The 20,361-nt window shown below is 38.8% G+C and overlaps 1 protein-coding gene across 12 annotated transcripts in view; it reads right to left on the reverse strand.

The window, feature by feature from the left end:
- ARB2A (ARB2 cotranscriptional regulator A) overlaps positions 1-20,361 on the reverse strand; it is a 472,110-nt gene that overhangs the window by 422,147 nt on the left and 29,602 nt on the right. For 4 of the 12 annotated variants that reach the window (XM_051853996.2, XM_070056470.1, XM_070056472.1 and 1 more), the window contains exon 2: positions 15,251-15,374. The exons of 6 other annotated variants lie outside the window; for them this stretch is intronic. In XM_051853996.2, the coding sequence (XP_051709956.2) occupies positions 15,251-15,356 (106 nt within the window). In that variant the 5' untranslated portion in view covers positions 15,357-15,374. Of the gene's footprint in view, positions 1-4,936; positions 5,187-15,250; positions 15,376-20,361 lie in introns of those variants that run through there. 2 more of the 12 variants (XM_051854001.2, XM_051853997.2) reach the window with 1 other exon arrangement.

The following is a 20,361-nucleotide window of genomic DNA, read 5'->3' on the forward strand; positions in this document are numbered from 1 at the left end:
AATCTACAAAATACAGATTTGAATCTAATCTAAATATGCATCGCATGTGACACAACTATTTTTTCTAAAACATGACTGGTGATAAAAATAATTCAGTAACTAGAATTCTAAACCTCAACAAAGTATATGCAACAGCTATATAAAAATACATTTTCAAACCAAAAGAACTGAAACCAGGAACCCAGACAGACATCCATACACCACCATTCATAGCAGTACTGTTTGCAACAGCAGAGGGAGAAGTAACCCAATTATCCATTGACGGATGGATGGCTTGCTGGTTCATTTTATGTGTCATCTGACTGGAGCGTAGAGTACCCAGATATTTGGTTAAAGGTTATTTTTGGTGTGTTCTGTGAAGTTGTTTCTGGATGAGATTAACATCTGAAATGGCAGACTGGGGAAAGCAGAATACAAGCAAAACAGCTGCATAATGATGAATTCCCTCTCTGCTTGTGATCTTGGAGCTGGAACACTGGTCTTCTGCCTTCAGACTCAGACTAGAACTTATACCATTGGCTCTCCAGAATCCCAGTCCTTCAGATTTGGACAGGAACCACTACATCTTCTCTTCCTGGGTCAGTAGCTTACTGACTGCACCCTTGTTTACTTCTCACCAATTCTTTATATTAAATCCCTTTATATATATATATATATATATATACACACACACACACACACACGCACATACACAATTGCCTCTTTCTCTCTGGAAAACCATGGCTCATACAAATAGATAAACAAAACAGTATATACATACACTGGAATAGTATTTAGCCTTAACAAAAAAGGAAATTTTGACTCAGTGTGAATGTACACTGAAAACACCACAGAAAGTAAAATAAGTCATCACAAAAGGACACATATTATATGATTCTACACATATGAAAGAACTAGAGTCATCGAATGCATAGAAAGAGGAAGTAGAATGGTAGCCCCCAAAGGCTCCAGGAAGAGGAATGGAAGTTATCATATAACAAGCATAGAGTTCATTTCTGTAAAGTGAAAACAATTCTAGAGCTAGATGGTAGATGGTAGTGCTAATTGCACAACAACATGAATGCCTTTAATGCCACTGAACTGTATACTTAAGAATGCTTACAATGAAGGTCACTGATGTGGCACAATGGGTTAAACCGCTGCTTGTGAGGCCAGCATTCCATATGCACTGGTTCTTGTCCTGGCTGTTCCACTTCCAATCCAGCTCGCTAATTATATGCCTGAGAAAGCAGCAAAAGATGGCCCAAGTATCTGGGCCCTTATACTCACGTAGGAGACCTGGATGGAGTTCCAGATTCCTGGCTTCAGCCTGGCCCAGCCCCAGCTGTTATAGCCAGCTGGTGAGTGAACCAACAGATAGAAGATCTCTCTCTCTCTCTCTCTCTCTCTCTCTCCCTCCCTATCTTTCAAAAAAATAAAATATTTTAAATAAAAACGGTGTTTATAAAGATGCTTATACAACAATGGTCCCTTTAAGAGTATAATATAGCTGAAATTTCCTACTGCCTAGTGATGATTTAGTATGATGTGTTACTCATATGTCTGTAGTAGGGCTGTTTTAAATAAACCTACTATGCTGCCACTCATAAAAGTATAGCACATATAATTATATATAGCATATAATATTTTATCATAAACTATATTATTGGTTTATATCTTTATCATACTTTTTATCATTAATCAGACTGTACTGCTTCCACTGGAAAGAAATAAGTTTAGTATAAAACAGTACGCCCTCTTACACTGGCAGCAGCCACACACATCTAATGTTTACTGCATCTCTTGATCGTATCCTTTTCTCTTGTGCTTGAAATAATCTTATGTTGTTCTTACTTCATCATAGTCCTAGGAATAACAGGCTAGACCCTTTATGTGGTATACATACCAGTTAGCCTAGGTGTGTAATAGGCTATATAGGCTGGTGAAAGTACACTCTATGATGTTTGCACAACAAAAATTTGCCTGATACACAGAATATATTCATCATTAAGCAATCTAGGATTATATGTACATTGTGGAGTTTAATTTGACCATTTTGATGTCTCTTTTGTTTGTACTATCTGTTCTTCATTTTAGTTTTACTCTTTTTATCTACTTTCTTTTGAATTTTTAAAAATTAACAGTTCATTTCTTAGAGCAGTTTTAGGTTTATAAAAATTGAGCTGTGTATTAGGGTTCTTCAGAGAAACAGAAACAATAAGAGATATTCAAAAATATAAATGGTCTAGGACCAATTAAAAGGTAGTGTCACCAAAAAAACAAGACTCATTTATATAGTGGCTACAATATAAAGATACAGAAAAGTTAAAAATAAGACTGAAGGTCAACATTGTGGCACAGTGGGTTAACGCTCTGGCCTGAAGCGCAGGCATCCCATATGGGCGCTGGTTCCAGACCTGGTTGCTCCGCTTCAGATCCAGCTCTCTGCTATGGCCTGGGAAAGCAGTACAAGATGGCTCAACTCCTTGGGCCCCTGCACCCACGTGGGAGACCTGGAAGAAGCTTCAGGCTCCTGGCTTCAAACCAGCCCAGCTCTGGCTTTTGCAGCCATTTGGGGAGTGAGCCAGCAGATGAAAGATTCCTCTCTCTCTCTCTGTGCCTCTGTCTCTGTAACTCTACCTTTCAAATAAATAAATTAAAAAAAAAAAAGACTGAAAAAGACAACATGCAAACACAAACCAAATTTAAATCTAGAGTAGCTATATGAGTACATACCATAAAGAGAACAGTTCTCAAACAAAAAACAATATATCAGAGAAAAGGAAGAACATTTCATAATAATAAAGGAGTTAATTCAATAAGAAGATGTAATAATCCTAAACGTGTATGTATCAAATAAAAGTACTTTAAAAAACTGAAAGAACTGATATTGACTGGGAAGAAAATTAAACCAGTCCATAATTATACTAGACACTTTAATGTTCTTTTCATAATAATTAATCAAGTGGGCATACAGAAAGTAGGTAAGGGTAGGGGCCAGCACTGTGATGCAGTAGGTTAATCCTCTGCCTTTGGCACCGGCATCCCATAGGGGCGTAGGTTCTAGTCCCAGCTGCTCCACTTCCCATCCAGCTCTCTGCTATAGCCTGGGAAAGCAGTAGAAGATGGCCCAAGTCCTTGGCCCCCTGTACCCAGGGCTCCTGGTCGGCTCAGCTCCGGCCATTGCAGCCATTTGGGGAGTGAACCAGTGGACAGAAGACTGACCTCTCTGTCTCTCCCTCTCACTGTCTTTAACTCTACCTCTCAAATAAATAAATAAATAATCTTGAAAAAAAAAAAAAAGGAAGAAAGAAAGGTAAGGATATTAAAGACTTAAAAAACTATCAACTCAACTTAATTAACATTTACATAACATTCTACCAGACAACACAAATCACCAACATGGCCCATGTTATGAGCAATAAAACAACTCTCACTGAACTTAAAATGACTGCAGTCACACAAAATATTTCATTAACTTAAAAATCAATGAGGGACAAACACCCTGCTCCCTTCCTCCTGTCTGATAACATTTGCATCCATAAAGTCCTTTGTTTCAGACCTTCAAGAGAAAACTCAGGGATACAATTCTTAACATTTGCAAAACTCAGGGAGAAGTTTCTTAACATTTGCATCCAAAAAGCCCTTTGTTCCAAGAGGAACAGGTGGGGAAGTGAGACCCATCTCCTTAAAAACCCCCAGCCTCAACTGGACTGCGCTCTCAGCCCTCTGCCTCTATGCTGAGTCGCCCGCCTGTTCTGGGCAGGTGTTATCTCTCCACCCAACCATGTAACCTCGCTCCTTCCCCCCACCCCAGTCCGAGCGACTGGGCACCCTCTCAGGCTCTGTCTGGAGAGGTGCCCATCCATCCTTACAGATGTCCCTTCCCTAATAAACCTTGCTATTTTACCTCCCACTAAAAAAAAAAAAATCTATTTTGAAAATACCTGCTTACTAGACACAAAACCACACACTACCAAAAGGAAATTGAAAGGAAAATTTTTTTAAATCTTGAACTGAATGGAAAAAGTGACATGTTGAAATTCATGGGATGCAGTATTTGGAAGAAAATTTATAACACTGAATGCTTATATGAGGAAGCAAGAAAGTTCTCAAATCAATTATCTAAACTATTTGGGAACAGAAAAAAAGAACAAACTAAAATGAAATAAGCAGAGGAAAGAAAATAATAATAATAATAATAGAAATCAAGTAAATGGGAAAACAGAGAAATAGACAAAAGCCAATAAAATCAAAGGCTGTTTCTTGAAAAGAGAGACCACGCTTTACAGGGAGAGGGAAAGAGAGACCATGCGCAGGTGCTCCCATCCACTGGTTTACTCCTAAATGCCTGTAAGGGTGGAGCTGAGCCAAGGCCAGAGACAGGAGCTGGGAGCCAGGAACTCAATCCGTATTTCTCTCACAAGTGGCAGGAAATCAATTACTTGAGCCCTTACCACTGCTACCCAGGGTCTGCATTGGCAGGAAGTTAGAGTCAGCAAACAGAGCCTGGAATGGAATCCAAGCACTCTTATGTGGGACACAAGCATCATAACCAGGCTAAATGCATGCTCTATGAGACCAGTGAGCTGGGAAATAAGAAAACAAACAAGCTATTAACATCAGGGGGTAAATGCTAGGCCACTGAAAAAGTAATGGGAAATAATTAAGAAAAATACTATGCTAATAAATTCAACAATTTTGGTAAAATGGAAAAATTCCTTAAACAACCAGTCTGCCAAAACTCATTCAAGAAGAAACAGATAATCTGAATAGCCCTATATCTAGAAAACAAACTACAATCAAACTTCAAAACTTCTTACAAATGGGTAAAAGAAGCAGCAAAAAAAAAATAATCCCAGATGGCACTGCCTATAAATTTTATCCAACAGTTAAAAAAGAAATGCTATTTGTACATTAAACTCTTCTAGAACACAGAATAGCAGGAAGTACTTACCAACTCATTTATTTATTCATTTATTTTTAAAGACATATTTATTTATTTGAGAGGTAGAATTACAGCCAGTGAGAGGGAAAGACAGAGAGAAAGGTCTTCCATCCGCTGGTTCACTCCCCAAATGGCTGCAACAGCTGGAGCTGAGTCAACCCGAAGCCAGGAGCCAGGAGCTTCTTCTGGGTCTCCCATGCAGATGCAGAGGCCCAAGCTTGGGTCTTCTTCTACCGCTTTCCCAGGCCATAGCAAAAAGCTGCATTGGAAGAGGAGCAGCCAGGAGTAGAACTGGCACCCATATGGGATGCTGTCACCGAAGACAAAGGATTAACCTACTGCACCACAGTGCCGGCCCTTTACCAACTCATTTAAAGCCGGCATTATCCTGATACTGAAACCAGATACCAATTTTAGAAGAATGTTGTAGAATAATATACATTCCAAATATACATACAAAAATCCTCAATAAAAATTTAGCAAATATAACCCAGCAATACATAAATATAACAATATATCATGTCCAAATAGAGTTTGTCCAAGCACTGCAAGGCAAGCTCAGTATTTGAAAATCACTGAATCTAATTCCCTGAAGTCTAAGCTCTAGGTTTCAGGATCCCAGCTGCAGACTGACCTTAGGTTGGTTCCAATATGTTTTATATCCTCTTTAGACTAATGGCTAAGTCCTTTGCACGGAGAATGGAAGAAGCTCAAGAGCTGACAGGTCAGACCACAGAGCACAGTACAAGGCTCTGCTTGCTTCAGGCCAGCTAACAACCCACTGGCCAAAGCAAATCACTTTGGCCAAAACCTTTACCAACAGGATGGGAAATACACTCTTCCCTCAAAAGCAAGGAAGAGTAATATCTAATGAACAATAATCAAGACTATCATACTAATTCAATTTTAAAATGTTAACATCCAGAAGAATTTTTAATAAAGATGTGATTGCAATGTATAGGCATCGGGGTTAGTAGTATATAAAATACTAAAACTAAAACTAAAAATTCACATGCCCTAAGAAGATTGGTGATAGAACATTTTCTGAGAAACATAGCAAAAATGGGTCTAACCAATCACTAAAGTCTCAGTAGATAAAACCCTGTAAACCACCAAAGGAAAAAGTTGATGTTTTTGAGAAACGGAAGAATTCCTTATGAGCCTATCTCCATTGCCATCTCCAAAACAGATGAACTCTTCCTTTAATAAGTCATCATCATCACCCTCCTGCCATCTTCATTATCATCATCATTTAAGTAAACTAGCTTAAACTTTCTTCCATGATGCATTGCTTAACTCTGTCCACCTTCAGTTTTACATGCCAATTCTCTGCCCATTAATACAATCTTACGAGATTTTTTCTACCACTTATGCCATTATCTGAAGCACTTTTCCCATTTATGAAAAAATGAAATCCTCCTCAGCTATCTGGTCTTGTCACATAAACGTGAAATCTTCTAATGAGCAGTAGTCAGTAATCATCCTCAGTTCATTGCTCATGAATCATAGTCCAGTTTTGAAGAAACAAGAATAAAATTGCTTTCCTGTTTGGGAAGGAATAAAGTTTTATCAGTCTGCCAATTTGTTCTAAAATTACCTTACTATGCATTTGCCATTTTATTTTTCTAATATTCACAATCTGACTCCTCCATTAACCCATTATGTCCCATCATCTCATATATAGAGGACACCTATAAAGATTTAAAATGAGCAATAAATAAATCACTTATGGTAACTTTGAAATATGCAGTATGCTGTTGAAATATTCACAGAATTGAAAATGTGGCACTTAATGGGTTCATCCCTACAACCCCACATGAATAGCATTATTTTATTCCCTTTGTGTGAATAAAGAAAAAGAGAAGCTATGGAGAAGCTAATCATCACGCCCATGAGTAAGAGAAAAAATCTGAGTTTGAATACAGATAGTTCTATCTGCTGAACCTATCTAGGAATATACTCTCTTTACATGAAGCTAGTACCAAAATATCCAGAAACTCAATCTGAACTCAATATTGCTTGTGGGACTGTAAATTATAACCACAACACAGGAGTTCAAATTTTCAAGTTATCAAGCAAGGCTGAAGATGTACAAAATCTATCTAGTTGGAAGCCCAGCACATTTATATGGATGGAAATTCTCACACATATTCTTTGTCCTCATTACTAAATCACCTTGAGTGTGCTGGATCATTCCAGCAGCACATAAGCATGCAGTAAGAACTGCTGCTGTAGGACTGCCTACAGCTACCTTCCCAGTCTCTACTCAAAGTTCTCTACTCAGGCTTTCATATCCATCAACTGACTAAAGTCTTTGTGGATCACTAATAACCTCCACATCATATGACTTAATTACTCCTTGTCTTTTTCATTTGTCATTTAGGGTGTACCTTTTACTCCTGGTTCTCAGGCTATCTTGCTAGAAATTCCTTTTCAGACTCTTTCGTTGGTTCTCCCATCTTTCTACCCTACAGGTCAAAGTGCCTGTGGTTCAATCTTTAGTCCTCTTCTCTCATCTAGCTACAGTAACAACTTAGGGGGTATTAGTTAAGACTATGACTTTAAATACTATCTCCATGCAAATACTTTCCCCAGATTTTCTCTCTAACCCAAACTCCCCCAAACTCCAGACTCAACTTCTTGTTTAAGTAGTACCCCAATTTAATATGTCTAAAACCCAACCCTTGCCTTTTTATTACCACCACCACCCCCAATTTACTTTTACCATTTTTTAAATTTAAATAATGACATCAATTTCAACCAAGAACCTACAGGCTTGTTTCTTCTCTAATGTATATGTCTACTATATCGGCAGCACATGCCCTCTCTTCCTTATAAAAATATATATCCAGAATTTGTCAATTCATCACCATACACTTGCTACCAATCTAACCCATGCCATCGTGGTCTCTCCTAGTAAAGACTTAGTCTAGAAAACCTGGAAAAAGCAAACTTCTTAACCATCTTTGACCGTTTTAAGTAAGGGCTACTTATGCCATTCCCTGAAGAGATCATTACCTCTGAAAGCAGGGACAAGGCGACACAAATTGAGATAAAAACCTGGTTGCTTTATCCTATATCCATTGAGGCACTCATGATAAAAGAAGCTGGCAAGAGATTCTTGGGGTATCCTTATTATCTAGGCTGAAATACCAGGGTGGGGCAGCAAACAAGGATTCAGAGAAGCAGTTGTCTCATGGTTGTATGGTACATATTCAACTGGAACATCTGCTACAAAGCATATCTTAGAACCCTGCAAGACCAGATAGACTCTACCATGAATCAAGTAAAAGGCAACCCTATCACCTGCCAGCCCTGGTGAGCATTTGAATGTTTTTCCTTTCCATAATTTATGTGGGAATGTGTCTGCCACTGGAACAGCATTGAAAAGTCAGACCTTTAAGAGATGGCACAATTATAAAAGAGTGAGTTCAGAACACTTTTTTCTCTTGACTCTTCCACCACAAGATGATGCAACAAAAAGACCCCTGCAAGATTCCCACACCTTGATATTGGACCTCCAAAACTGTGAGCCAATAAATTTCTGCTCGTTATAATTACCAAATCTGTGGTATTCTGTATAACAACAACAACAAAAAAAACAGAACAAGATAGTTGGTATCTCAACATTTAGAAAATCCCTAAGATATTTTTTCCATCATCAAATAAAGTAACTGTGAGAGCCTGGACAGGTTACTTAGATAATCTTACCTTGTTCAGGCCATGAGACAGATTGAAATATTTGATAATGAAAACACCTTGCAGTTCAACAATGAATACTTCTTCTAGGAGTAAAATTGTTTTAGATAGCAGATTTTTTTTAAAAGTCTAGAATTCAAAATTCCCTAAAAATGTCTAAGATAGATCACTTCTAAAGTGTTAATATGGAAGACTTTTCAAAAAATATCCCTAGTGCCAGTGCCCCAAAGACAGAATACAGGAATAGGTAGATCATTATCCTAACCCTCTGTGACATCCCAATCAACAAAAACATGATTTAGGCACTAGTCCTGATTCAAAACACTTAAAGTATTAGTTTTATCATTAAATGTATGACCTTGAATAAGAAGATGGAAAAGGGTACCATAATACATTGTTGGTGGGAATGTAAGCTAGTACCACCATATATATATGGAAGACAATATGGAGATTCTTCAGAAATCTGAAAGATCTACCATATGACTCAGCCTTTCCACTCCTGAGAATTTACCTAAAGCAAATGAAATCAGCATGTGACAGAGTTATCTGTACCCTCATGTTTATAGCAGCTCAACTCACAATATCTAAAATATGGAATCAACCCAGATGTCCATCAACTGATGACTGGGTAAAGAAATTGTGGTAATACATGATAGAATACTACTCAGCAATAAAAAGAATGAAATCCTACCTTCTGCAACAAAATGGATGCAATTGGAAGCTATTATGTTTAGCAAATAAAACTGTCCCCAAAAGACAAATATGTTTTCTCTGATTTGTGGTAACTAATATATAAAGTGAAAAAAAAAAGTATATGAGCAAAACTGACATTTTGAAATTTGATTATTGTTTTTAGCCCTTGTCCACACTCTTGAGGAACAGTGGTTTTTCTACTTACTACTTGAATTCTTCACTTAGTGGAAGGTTCAGCTTGCAATTATAAACTAAATAGAAAATATGTCACTGTAAAAATTAAAAGAAAAGGGGGCTGGTGCTGTGGCACAGCAGGTTAAGCAACTGTGTACAGTACAGACAGCCCATATGGGTGATGTGTTTGAATCCAACTCACTGCTAATGCACCTGGGAGAGCAGCAGCAGGAAGCTAAAGTCCTTGGGCCTCTGTACCTACATGGGAGACTTGGAAGAAGTTCCTCACTCCTGGCTTTGAAAGGAGCGGCCGAGAGCCGCCATAAAATGGCCTTAATAAAACAGTCCTGGGAAATGGGGAGTAAACTAAGTTCACAGAGAAAGCAGATAGCTACTAGCCAGAGATAAGGGCTACTACCCAGAGATAAGGGCTACTACCCAGAGATAAGGGCGACAGAACATCCTGGTATGCACATAAGCCCCCTCCCCTGTGCTTGTTCAAGCTTAACAAAGAAACCGCGAGACACGTAGGGCACGTAGCCACCCCTTTCTGCTCTTCAAGGACCCCCTCCCCTTGTCCAAGCTTAGACACGTAGGGCACGTAGCCCCCGTTTCTGTTCTCTCCTCCTCCTCGACGACCTCCTCCCCTTGTAGTTACCCAATAAACTTACGCCACCCTATGGTATGTTAATTTTGTGGTTTTGCCCCTTAAAAGCTGTGTGAGATAGCTGCTCGGGGCTCCTCTCGCTTGCTCGCTGCTTGCAGCAGTAGAGGGCCCATTTGCGCAAATGAAATAAATAAAATTACCTCGTGCTCTATTGCATCGTCTGGTCTGGAGTCTGTGTTTCTGGGGTCGTCACAAGAGGACACCGCTTTTGGGGTCCTACATTTGGGGGCTCGTCCGGGATTTGGGGGACCCCAGACTCCCACACTCCATCGGCCTGACGGAGGTAAGTTTGCTTACTTGTGTATTATTGTAATTGTGGTTTGTACTGTTTGTCTTTGTCTGCCAGGGCGACGTGGAATCCGTCCTGGGGCGGTTTGTACTGTTTGTCTTTGTCTGCCAGGGCGACGTGGAATCCGTCCTGGGGCGCCTGTACAGGCTCAGTATTGACTGGACCAGTGGGGGAGACAGACGTGTCCTGAGACCCCTGGTTCAACCCTGGAGGACGCTCCAGTGGTGGTCTGGGAAGGAGGGAAAGAGGGAATTTCCCTTCTTCCAGGGGAGAGCCTGGCCAGATGGCCGCTCCCTTCTGATAGTTTCGGTTTTGTCTAGGTCTGTTGCCGCTCGGCTTGTGATTTGTGTTCTGTGTGTCACTGTTTTTGTTGTCCTTTATTTCTTACTGTCTCCCCCATCTGTTTTTATTGTTGTGTTTGATTGCTAGATGTATACTTGTATGAAAAATGTGTATTGTATTCTTATGATGTGTTAATTATGTCTACTTCTCAATGCAACTCTAGGGCCAAATGTAAGGACAAATTTTTGGAATGGAGAGGCTTGTACCTAGATTTGGCTCTGGTAACCAAGAAACTTTGCTGCCGAATGACCTTCTCCTGCTCCTTGGGAGCCTGGCCAGTTCCCAGGGAGGAGGATAAAGGAATGTTTTCTGATAAACAGGTGGGCATGCTTCATGTCTCGGCTCTCTGGCCAAGACCCGAGATGGGACGCACTGCTTGCCTAAAATCTTGGCAATGAGCCACCCTTGTCCTTGGGGGCTTTAAGGGGGAGCCGGAGCAAGCCTCTGCTGCTGCTGTTTCGTTTCGGGGGGAACACGCAGTCAAGCTGAATGTTAAATGTGCCCGTGATGATTACTAATAATGTTTAATTCTCAGTATGGATCCTTCTCCGGAGCTGTGTGAAGATTGCCTAGTGATGCCCACAGTACTGTAAATTCTACAAAACATAAGTACAACGTGGACATGATCAATTGGCTACTGTGACTGAGGTGTTCTGTGACAGTCCCTTTAATGAGAAATTAACAAAATGGATTAATAACAGGACATTCAGGACCTGACACTCTGCTTGGTATGTCATTACAAAAATCATCAAGGAGGGCTATGCCTGATAAATGAGGGTGCTATAAATGTGGGCAACAGGGACATGTACAAAAATTGTCCAGAAGTCAAAAATAAGGCTCTTCCTGGGATTTGCTTCCAGTGCTAAAGGGGAAGGCATTGGGCCAATAAATGTCACTCCAAAACTGATAAAGAAGGTAATTCATTAAAAAACAGAGTTCAGGAAACTGGAAGCGGGGCCAGCCTCAGGCCCTCCCTACAGGGATCAGTGGACCATCTTGCTATAGTATCATTAAAGCAATGGAGCCATGTTTATTGCAACATTCTGTTAATCTATGCTCCTTTACCATCTTTCCTGTAAATAATTTTAGTGTGCACTACAAGGCTTGCAGCGTATTTCTTGTGGATTAAACTAAAAGTAACTAAGTCTGTGCACAGCAGACAGCTGAAAAGTAATTTACTGTCACAAATTGGCATAGTTGGCAGGATCCGCAAGTATGCAAAGCAATGCCTTTCTTTAAAAGAAAAACTGAAGTTGCATGTGTAACCTGTGATGTTCCTGGCTGGAAAGACCTTCAGTTCGCCTGTTTGGTGAAGGAATGGGCTCTCTGCTCAGAATCGAGTGAGAATTGGGATGGCAAGTTACAGAGTGCACAGCCTCCACAAGTTATTGAGGTTTTGCTATCAGTGCCGGTGGAAAAGGGGGATGAACTATAGGCTTTGGGGAGGTGAGAATGGATTTTGTTATCTGCATACTGATGCATGTGTAAGCAATTGGAAAAATAAGTACAGGATAAATGTAAATTGGGAAAAAAAAATGCTGCCCTTTGGAGTCAAACTGCTAGGTAGTGGTAAAAAAATTATATCAAGCTTCTGTACTGCTGCCAGGGCCAACTAAGGTTATTCAGTGTAAACAATACAGAATTCCAGGTGAATATGAGGAAATATCTAAAACAGTAAAAAAAATTATCTTAGTGCTGGAGTGATGATTCCCATAATCACTAAAAGGAATTATCTAATTTGGCATGTTAAGAAATCAGATGAAACCTGAAAAATGACTGTGGATTACAGGGAATTAAACAAAGTTACTCTCCCATTGACTGCTACAGTCCCAGATACCATCATTTTGATGTAAAAGGTCACAAACACAAAAGCGTGTTCTTGATAAGGAAAGTTAAAAGAAAGAGATACTTTTAAAAAGATATAATTTGTAAAAATTGTTTATCTTAATGGCTGGTTTATACTGGAATAAAAAAAAAGAGGGGGGGAGAAGAGAAAGGTTTGAGCAAGTTACAGAAGGTGTGAGAAAGTCGCAAAATGTTATGGGAAGAAGAAATCTTTGGTTGTTTTCTTTGACATAAAATCAAAATCTGATCCTCTGTTAAAGCAATGAGTTAAAGTAATCTATTATGTTCTCTTGATGTCTCTGTTAAATTCTAACTGCTTAAAAACAGCTGTAAAAAGAGCAGTGTTAAAATAGAGGGATCCTATCACCAATCAATGGAATGGACCTGATCCAGTACTGGTATGGGACAAGGGCTCCTAAGGGATGGGTTTTTCCATGTAACCAACATGCCTTTACATCATTAGCCTCTGATAACTTCTGCAATTGCTCCCTGGGCCATGTGGCCCTGATGCTAACATCTGTATTTACAGCAGCGGATAGAGTACGTCAGTGGTGTGCTTTACCTGAAGACTACTATAACAATCATCCTAATAGGAGAGGACACTGCCCTTGCCATGGCTGCATCAGTAGTAAGTGTTCCTGGACTGGCTTTTGGAAATAATCGTGGACTATGAAGGCTTACATGTTTGGTGACCAAAGCAATCAATCTTACTGCTACTGTGCTATCCAATATAGCCAAAGAATTGCATCAAGTTCACTCAGGAGTGCTTTTAAGCCATGCAGCTAACAATTACTTGCTGTTAAAAAAAAATCATATAACTTGTAAATCTGTACCTGGGGGATGTTATTTTAACATTACTAACAATGTGCCATATATAGAGTCTGTTATTGATAAACTTAAGAGTAAAATGCAACATATGTTTATTACTAACCCACTATTCATTTAAGGGGTTTCAATGGATTCATTGGTTATTAATGTTGGCTGGACTGCTACTGCTTTTCCCACTTTGTATGGGATGTCTTCCGTGTGTTCTGCATTTTATGCTGACTTCCCTATAGTATGAATGGACTGAGATTCATCATTTAAAACTTCGTACCAAGCCTCCTTTGTAATCAAAATAATTGATATTTGGCTGTATGTTTCATCTCTCACCTAATGTTGGGCTGGAATGGTACTCAAAGACGGGTAAGACGCTCAGCATCCTGTACCAACCTAAGACAGGGCTCTAGGCCAAGCTGCCAGAGTTACCGATGACGGGTAAGGACAGAGATGACTGAGGGCAACCTAAGACAGAGGCCATTCTCAATTTAATAAAAAAAAAAAGGAGGAGATGTGGGGACCCATGGCTGGCCATGGGCCCACATGCTAAGGCCTGGCTTGCTGATCATTGGCATTAGTCCTCATGCAACAGTATCAAGCCCTGGCCACCAGTGACCGTATTGAAACCCCTCATTAACGGCACACAATTTTAGGATTAAAATTAGTTCAAAGAGAAAATGGGGGAATGAAAGGAGCGGCCGAGAGCCGCCATAAAATGGCCTTAATAAAACAGTCCTGGGAAATGGGGAGTAAACTAAGTTCACAGAGAAAGCAGATAGCTACTAGCCAGAGATAAGGGCTACTACCCAGAGATAAGGGCTACTACCCAGAGATAAGGGCTACTACCCAGAGATAAGGGCGACAGAACATCCTGGTATGCACATAAGCCCCCTCCCCTGTGCTTGTTCAAGCTTAACAAAGAAACCGCGAGACACGTAGGGCACGTAGCCACCCCTTTCTGCTCTTCAAGGACCCCCTCCCCTTGTCCAAGCTTAGACACGTAGGGCACGTAGCCCCCGTTTCTGTTCTCTCCTCCTCCTCGACGACCTCCTCCCCTTGTAGTTACCCAATAAACTTACGCCACCCTATGGTATGTTAATTTTGTGGTTTTGCCCCTTAAAAGCTGTGTGAGATAGCTGCTCGGGGCTCCTCTCGCTTGCTCGCTGCTTGCAGCAGTAGAGGGCCCATTTGCGCAAATGAAATAAATAAAATTACCTCGTGCTCTATTGCATCGTCTGGTCTGGAGTCTGTGTTTCTGGGGTCGTCACAAGAGGACACCGCTTTTGGGGTCCTACAGCTTCAGCCTTGCCCAGCCCCAGCTGTCGTGGCCATTAGGGAGTTAACCAGTAGATAGAAGATCTATCTATCTCTTTCTCTCTCTGTCTGTAACTCTGCCTTTCAAATAAATAAATCTTTTTTAAAAAAATTAAAAGCAAAAAAAAAAAATTAAAATCAAAATAAGAAAGAAAGGAAAGGGTTGAGGGAGGGAAGGTAGGGTAGGAAGTATTATGCTCTTAAAACTGTATATATGAAATACATGAAATCTGTTCCCTTTATATAAATAAAAACTATAAAAAGTTAAATAAAACACCTCAATGAAATAATTCTCATATCTGTAAAACTACTTGATTAGATGATTTGTTTGCTTAGCACATACTACAACTCAGATGCTGCAATAGTTACTGTGAGGGATGCAAATAATTGCAAATGGCTAAGTACCAATAGTTTTATTTTAGAAGTGAAATGAATGGAAGGTCACCTAAATATTTCCTGAAAAAGCAAATTAAGTATGTACCTTTCAGTGCTGTGGTCTTTTCTTTTTCATCTGGACCTCCCTGCTGCATTTGTGCCACGTTTATCCAAATTGGCAACAAAACTAAAGAGCTCAAGGAAATAGACATCAATCTTCAGAAGACAGTCTAGAATGAATGAAAGCAATAAATTAAGCTCTACTCAAATCCTATCTACTCCATGAGAAGTTCCTAGATCCTCCCAGTGGGAATTACTCTCTCTATCCTGATTTCCCATTGCACTTTGTTGATCCCTATACCATAGTACTTATCATTGCTTGCTTTTGCATTAGGGTTGTGTATTTATCCGGGTCAGCTAACAGCTTACAAGCTTGAAGAATAAAGGTATCAAATTGTTGTCACCACTGAATTTCTTGTGTCAGCTAACACAATACCATTTACATACAAAAACCTAATGTTTGCTGAACTGAATTTAAACAAATTAAATATTTAATTTTAGTTCCCTATCACCTAATGATTTTTAAAAATATCTTCAGTCTGCTTCAAAAACTTGAGATTTCTTTTACAACCAACTGTAAATATGTACCATTTTAAAAATCAGAATATCTTTCTCCTGGAACTTACAGGAAGAAAGGGAAAAATACATAAATAACAAAGTGCTTACAAAGAACCTCTGATTAAAATACAACTTTAAGGGAAAAAATGCTCTTTTAAAAATGAAATTACAGTAATATCTGGAAGTCATACTCTATAAATGGCACTCTAGTAAACATTCACAATATACAATTATGATTTATTAAAATCTAATTGTACTCTACTTTGGCCAAAGAGAAGACATTAAAACTACAAACAGGATGAACAGGAAAACAAAATACTATTTGCAAAGTAGAAAAGAAAAAAAAAAACACAACAGGGAAATTTTAATTTAATCAATCAATGGCCATTAATGGAATTACATAAAAACTACATGCATGACACTAATAAGGCCAGACTGAATACAACTCTGATTAAGGAACCCAACAGATTTGTGACCTGCAAAGCACATTCAGTATGCGGTTAGAGGTCCATTATATCTTTAAATACAAAGGCATTTCCAGAATATAGTAGCAACTATCTGCAAAACAAAATTAGTATTTTTAAAGTAGGAATGTTCCAAATGCTGCTCTTATCTCAATTCCAACTGCTGGTGATGTTATTTAAGAGGGAGGGTCCCCTTCTCCATCATTAACTAATCAAGGTACCTGGACAAATTCTTTAACATCTCTGGGCCTCACTTCCCATATTCATAAGATGGAAATGATTGTCATGCTCCCATCACAGTGTTACAGTGAGGTTAAATGTAAAACATTTAGTATCGTGTCTGGCCCATAAGTTAATGCTCATATCAACATACATTAGCTTATATTTTTTAATTGTTGTAAATGAATTCTAGCTTCATCACTTAATAACAATTTCGTGGCCTGTGGCAAGTTCCTTAAGTATTCAAAATCTTCAGAGTTATCTGTATCTCCATGTTTGTTACAGCTCAATTCACAATAGCTAAGACATACGATCAACCTAAATGCCCATCAACAAAAGAAATTATAGGATATGTACTCTATGGAATACCACAGAGGTAAAAAAAAAAAAAAAAAAAAAAAAAAACACACACACACACACACAACCAAAATCTGCTCATTTGCAACAAAATGGATGAATCTGGAAAACATCATACTTAGTGAAATAAGCCAGTCCCAAAGCGACAAATAACGTATGTTCTCTCTGATCTGTTACAATTAACAGAGTACCTAAAAGAAAACCTGTAGAAGTGAAATTGATACTATGTGAAACAATGACTTGAAAAGCCCATTAGTTGAACTCTTTACTTAACATAGGTGTATAAAATGAACTGCAAATAGATCCCAGTAAAAAATAAGAATGGAAATAAGAGAGAGAGGAGCTGTACAGTTCGGCACACATTCCCACAGACTTGCCCCTAATGGTAAAGCTGAAAACTTGCCATAGGACTCCAAATCCCATTAAGCTGGGTGGCACTAACACCATCTTACATGTAAAGGTGATCATATTAAAGTGTGCAACTGATTATATAGATAGGATTAAGTGTCAAAGGGATCACATAAATAAGACCAAATGTCTGGTAATTAACAATAGATAGAATTGAAAAGGAGAGAGTGTTCCAACATGGGAAGCAGGCCACACAGCAGACTTTAGAATGACAAACGCCCTAAACAACACTCTGACCTCAGAATCAGCCCTTAACACAAATGGATCTGGCTGAAAAGCCCATGAGAGCATTTCAGGCATGGAAAGTCAAGACACTGTTACAAAAAATGTTCTATATAAAGGATTTCTGTGAGTGAGACTCCAGTGGAATGAAGGAGCTATCAAAGAAGGATGTACTTTTCTCTGAAGGGAGGAGAGAACTTCCACTATCTAAATACTGACAGAGTTTGTGGACTCAAAAGGCTTCCACAACCTTGGCAGCTCATATCAAGAGCCTTAGGTGATCACTGATGTCATAAATATGAGTGTTAATTGTTAAATCAACAACAGGAGTCACTGTGCACTTGCTCCCCATGTAGGACTTCTGTCCTTAATGAGCTGTACTATGAGAATTCACTGTAAAACTTGTTTTCAAACAGTACTTTACATTTTGTGTGGGAGGGTGAAAGTTGTTGAAATCCTTACTTAGTATAGAGTTTGTCTTCTGTATATAACGTTAATTAAAAACAAATTTTAATGAAGAATGGGATGGGAGAAGGAGTAGGAGGTGGGACGGGAAGGGGGTGGGAAGGCGGGTATGGGAGGGAAGAACCACTATATTCCTAAAGCTTTACCTATGAAATTTGTATCCATTAAATAAAAGCTTTCTTAAAAAAAAATCTTTAGTTTCCTTATTTATAACATGTGGCCTACATTTCATATATTAATAGTTGAGAATTAAATATTATAGAATAGTATAGGGCCAACCATTGCTAGGATAGTTGTATTACTACTACTCAATGGTATATGAGATTGCCTAAAAGGGATTACTAGAATATAAGGTTACTTTTGGGGGCTGGCAGTGTGGCACAGAGGGTTAAAGCCCTGGCCTGAAGCGCCGGCATCCCATATGGGCGCCAGTTCTAGTCCATGCTGCTCTACTTCCAATCCAGCTCTCTGCTACGGCCTGGGATAGCAGTGGAGGATGGCCCAAGTTTTTGGGCTCCTGCACCCATGTGAGAGACCCAGAAGAGGATCCTGGATCCTGGCTTCCGATCGGCCATTGTGGCCATCTGAGGAGTGAACCAGCAGATGAAAGACTCTCTGTCTCTACCTCTCTCTGTAACTCTTCCAAATAAAAAAAAAAAAAATTAGTTTTGACCAGGAAAACATTTTAATTTGGCATTGAGGCAGCTCTTACTCTGTGAAGAAGTAAAAATTATATAAATTTGAGATGTGTAACAGTGAGCTTATATTCCTTCAAGAAACATATCTTAGACTACAGCAAAGGTAACTTGCAAGATTCTGTGAGTATAGTTGTGAGTAAAACAGAGAGGGTCACTGCTTGGGGGCTTACTTTTTAGTTGCCAAACTGAACTGACAAGCAGCCAAAAATGAAATACATCAAACCTAGGCTGATAATGACAACACTGTTCCAACAAAGCAATATTTGTAAGGGGTATCGATTTACATTGAGGAATTAGTCTGATATGTCACAAATTTATGTACATGTTCCACCAGCAACTGTTTATCATACTACACTGTATCATAAATTAAAAGAGAAATTTTCCTAAGAGTTTCCACATAGCACCCCTTGCTACCAATTCCACTATTAAATGAACTATCTACAGGCCTTCTGGAATTTCTTAGCCCATTCCTTTTTTAATACAGTATTTCTTCTAAATATAAGCTATTTTTTAAAATTTTTATTTAAGGTAAATAAATTTCATGTATTTCATATGTACAGATTTAGAAACATAGTGATACTTCCCATCCTGTCCTCCTTCCCACCCATACTTTATCATTGGCACCAAATTGATTCCCAAACAGAATAATTTATATGAGTATTTAATTATGTTTTAATGAATGCAAAGTCACAAATATATTGTTAATGCTACAGTCATTTTCTAGATTCTCAAGAGTAAATACCAACTATAATTACTTTTATTTTGTATGAGACAACCTAAAACGTCAAATAGCAAGTCAAGGCCATGATGATATATAAGTTAGGAGACTACTGATTACTACATGTGACCCTAAACGTTATAGTACGAGATGCAAAGCAAGAAAGCATGAAGCAAAAGCAATTTGTCCGTTGCTCTTATACACTGTGTTAGATTTTAACCCTCTTGAGTTATTTTCCATGGCTGTGGCACAGCTGGTGAAGCTAAATCAGGAACATTATAAATTCTCAATTTAGTTTTCCTAATAAAAATTCAGAGTTATAACCTGCATGACCACAGATAAACACCACTGAAAATGCAGCCAGCAGGCTGTTTGGTATATTTGATATATATTAATATGTGCACTCGACATAGTTTATTTGGCATTATCTGATGGAGGTTAGGTTATAGGAAATAAAGTGGAAGAAGGTTTTTACTGATGTGAATAGGGACACAGTTGACATGGTATATACTTCATGATAACCACTGCTGTTTAAATATGGTTTCCTAGAAATGGTTACAGTACAAACTAGATTCAAAACATCTCAGTTTGCGATTTCATTCTGTGAACTACACAAAGCAATTATCATATCTTCTTCCTTTCTATGATTCCAACAGAGAATCAACTATGTATAAATAAAGCTATAAATAACTTGTCATGTGTAATCTTTATCTAGTCAGCATTTCAAAACATGAAGCAGTGGAATATTTATTTGCCCTGTTGGCTCAAAAATACAGCATGAGCTCTTACAAAAAAAATAGAAAGATACACAGAAGCCTTACTTTTCTACATTTGTTTCTTTTTAGGCAGGTACTAAATACAAATTAAATACAGGCAATTTTGCAACAGAAGCCCTTCCCACCTCACATTCTGACTGCATCAATCAAACTGTAAAATATATTGCAGAATAAGTAATATCGGGCTAATTCTTGGAGGCCCCCAAGACTAGTCAGGTTCTGATTTGACCACAAAGAATCATACTCAGTAAGCTGGCTCTAAAAATCAAGCC

The sequence above is a fragment of the Oryctolagus cuniculus genome, chromosome 14 (genome assembly GCF_964237555.1).
Source record: "Oryctolagus cuniculus chromosome 14, mOryCun1.1, whole genome shotgun sequence".
In the NCBI taxonomy this organism is placed as follows: Eukaryota; Metazoa; Chordata; class Mammalia; order Lagomorpha; family Leporidae; genus Oryctolagus; species Oryctolagus cuniculus.